At 34.6% G+C, this 1,648-nt stretch overlaps 1 protein-coding gene across 1 annotated transcript in view; it reads left to right on the top strand.

The window, feature by feature from the left end:
* The window catches only part of LOC107635156 (G patch domain-containing protein TGH), a gene marked incomplete in the record, with an annotated part of 6,969 nt that overhangs the window by 1,509 nt on the left and 3,812 nt on the right, over positions 1 to 1,648 (top strand). Inside the window, 4 exon segments of the mRNA XM_021124477.1 lie at positions 633 to 697; positions 773 to 847; positions 1,066 to 1,217; positions 1,318 to 1,393. Coding sequence (XP_020980136.1) covers positions 633 to 697; positions 773 to 847; positions 1,066 to 1,217; positions 1,318 to 1,393 — 368 coding nt within the window.

Raw genomic sequence — 1,648 nt, 5'->3', positions numbered from 1 at the left:
TTTTAAATTATTTTTTAGTTTTTTTCCCCTTCTCTATAATTGCTCTGATTGTTTTATGATGCATAAATGTCAGTTAGATTCTTGATAAAAAAGAAATATCTGCATTTGTTCTTGCTGTTTTTAAATCTTTTCTTTACCCAAAGTAATATTATACTAATCTAGTGTGAATATAAATGCCCTTACTTCTTTTTGGAACTTTAATGTGTACATTATATATCTGTATAGTTTTATTCTTTGTTTGGTCAGAGTATACGAAACAAATAGGAAGGAGAAGATAGGCTTATGTATCATTTTTTTCATGTTTCAAGAAAAATAGTGCTCTCTTTTTTTGGTGTTGGTGAGGTCATAGTTTAACTTCTGCTCCCCTGAAATTTGACATGGTTGCTTATTTCCATAGTTTAAAGGATTCAAACTCTTGAAAAGTTTATGTCTTCGCCCTTGATTCCTTGATGCACACTGGTTTTCTCTTCCTAATGAAAAACCCCGTGTCATTGTTTTATGTTTCATCAATCTGATGGATGCTGAGCTATCATTCTATAATTTGGGAGTCAAATTTGTTATGGATAAATTTTCCCCATTTAAAATAACTTTCTCCCCTGAAATTGAACTTGTTTATATTGTCTTTCTCATTGTAGGCCATCTGTTATTCCTGGACCTGCTCCTGATGAACTAATTCAACCAGCTACAGAGTCTATTGGTCTGTATCACGTGATTTTAGTAGAATCTTGGTTAAAAATAATCTATTTCTTATCTCCTTCATGTTATTTTGTAGGGGTAAAACTACTATTGAAGATGGGATGGAGGCGTGGTCGCTCAATTAAGGATTCCCATGCTGATGCACTCTATGGTATGTATTGGCGATTTTTGGGTTTATTTATTTATTACTGTTGTGTTGTTTGTAGTATTGTATGGAAGGCTACACTAGTAGTGGGAGGGATATACCTGGGTTGCATGAGTAGTTTATTCTGCAATTTTCTGTCTTTGTCTTCAATGTAGTTGTGTGAGGTCTGTCTAAATAACTAGGCTGCCAAGTTATCTCAATTAATAATTGTACTGTCTGTGAAGATGCCAGAAGACAGGCCAGGAGAGCTTTCTTAGCATTTTCCTCAGATGATCCAAAAGTCAACACTAGTGAGTCTGAGCAGAACAAGGATGATGTTGAAACTTTTCTTGAGCAGTCTACTAATGACGATGTTCAGTCTTCTAAGAGCACACCAGTGAGAAAAGTTTTCTTGCTAGTCACATATACATGATTTATATATTTCTTGTGTGATAATTTATATTGATAGTTAGCATATGTGTTACATCTATCTTTAGGTTTTTGTGCTCAACCCAAAGCAAGACCTGTATGGCTTAGGTTTTGATCCTTATAAACATGCTCCTGAGTTTAGAGGTATGTTCTTTCTTGTTCTATATGTTACACCTGCTGGTTGCTGGAATTGACACTTAGCTGTACTTTATATGTTGTTTACAGAGAAAAAACGATCACGCTTATCCAGCAAGGGGGGTCCTGGGTATAGCAAAAACATGTCCACAAGGAACAGTCTTTTCAGTCTAAAGTGTAAGATACTTAATATTTGGTAATCCATTATCTAATTTGCCATTTACTAATCTCTGTAATATGTTGATCACAAAATCTTGCTCGGCA

The sequence above is a fragment of the Arachis ipaensis genome, chromosome B01 (assembly GCF_000816755.2).
Source record: "Arachis ipaensis cultivar K30076 chromosome B01, Araip1.1, whole genome shotgun sequence".
In the NCBI taxonomy this organism is placed as follows: Eukaryota; Viridiplantae; Streptophyta; class Magnoliopsida; order Fabales; family Fabaceae; genus Arachis; species Arachis ipaensis.
This window is presented reverse-complemented; position numbering and strand designations above follow the sequence as displayed.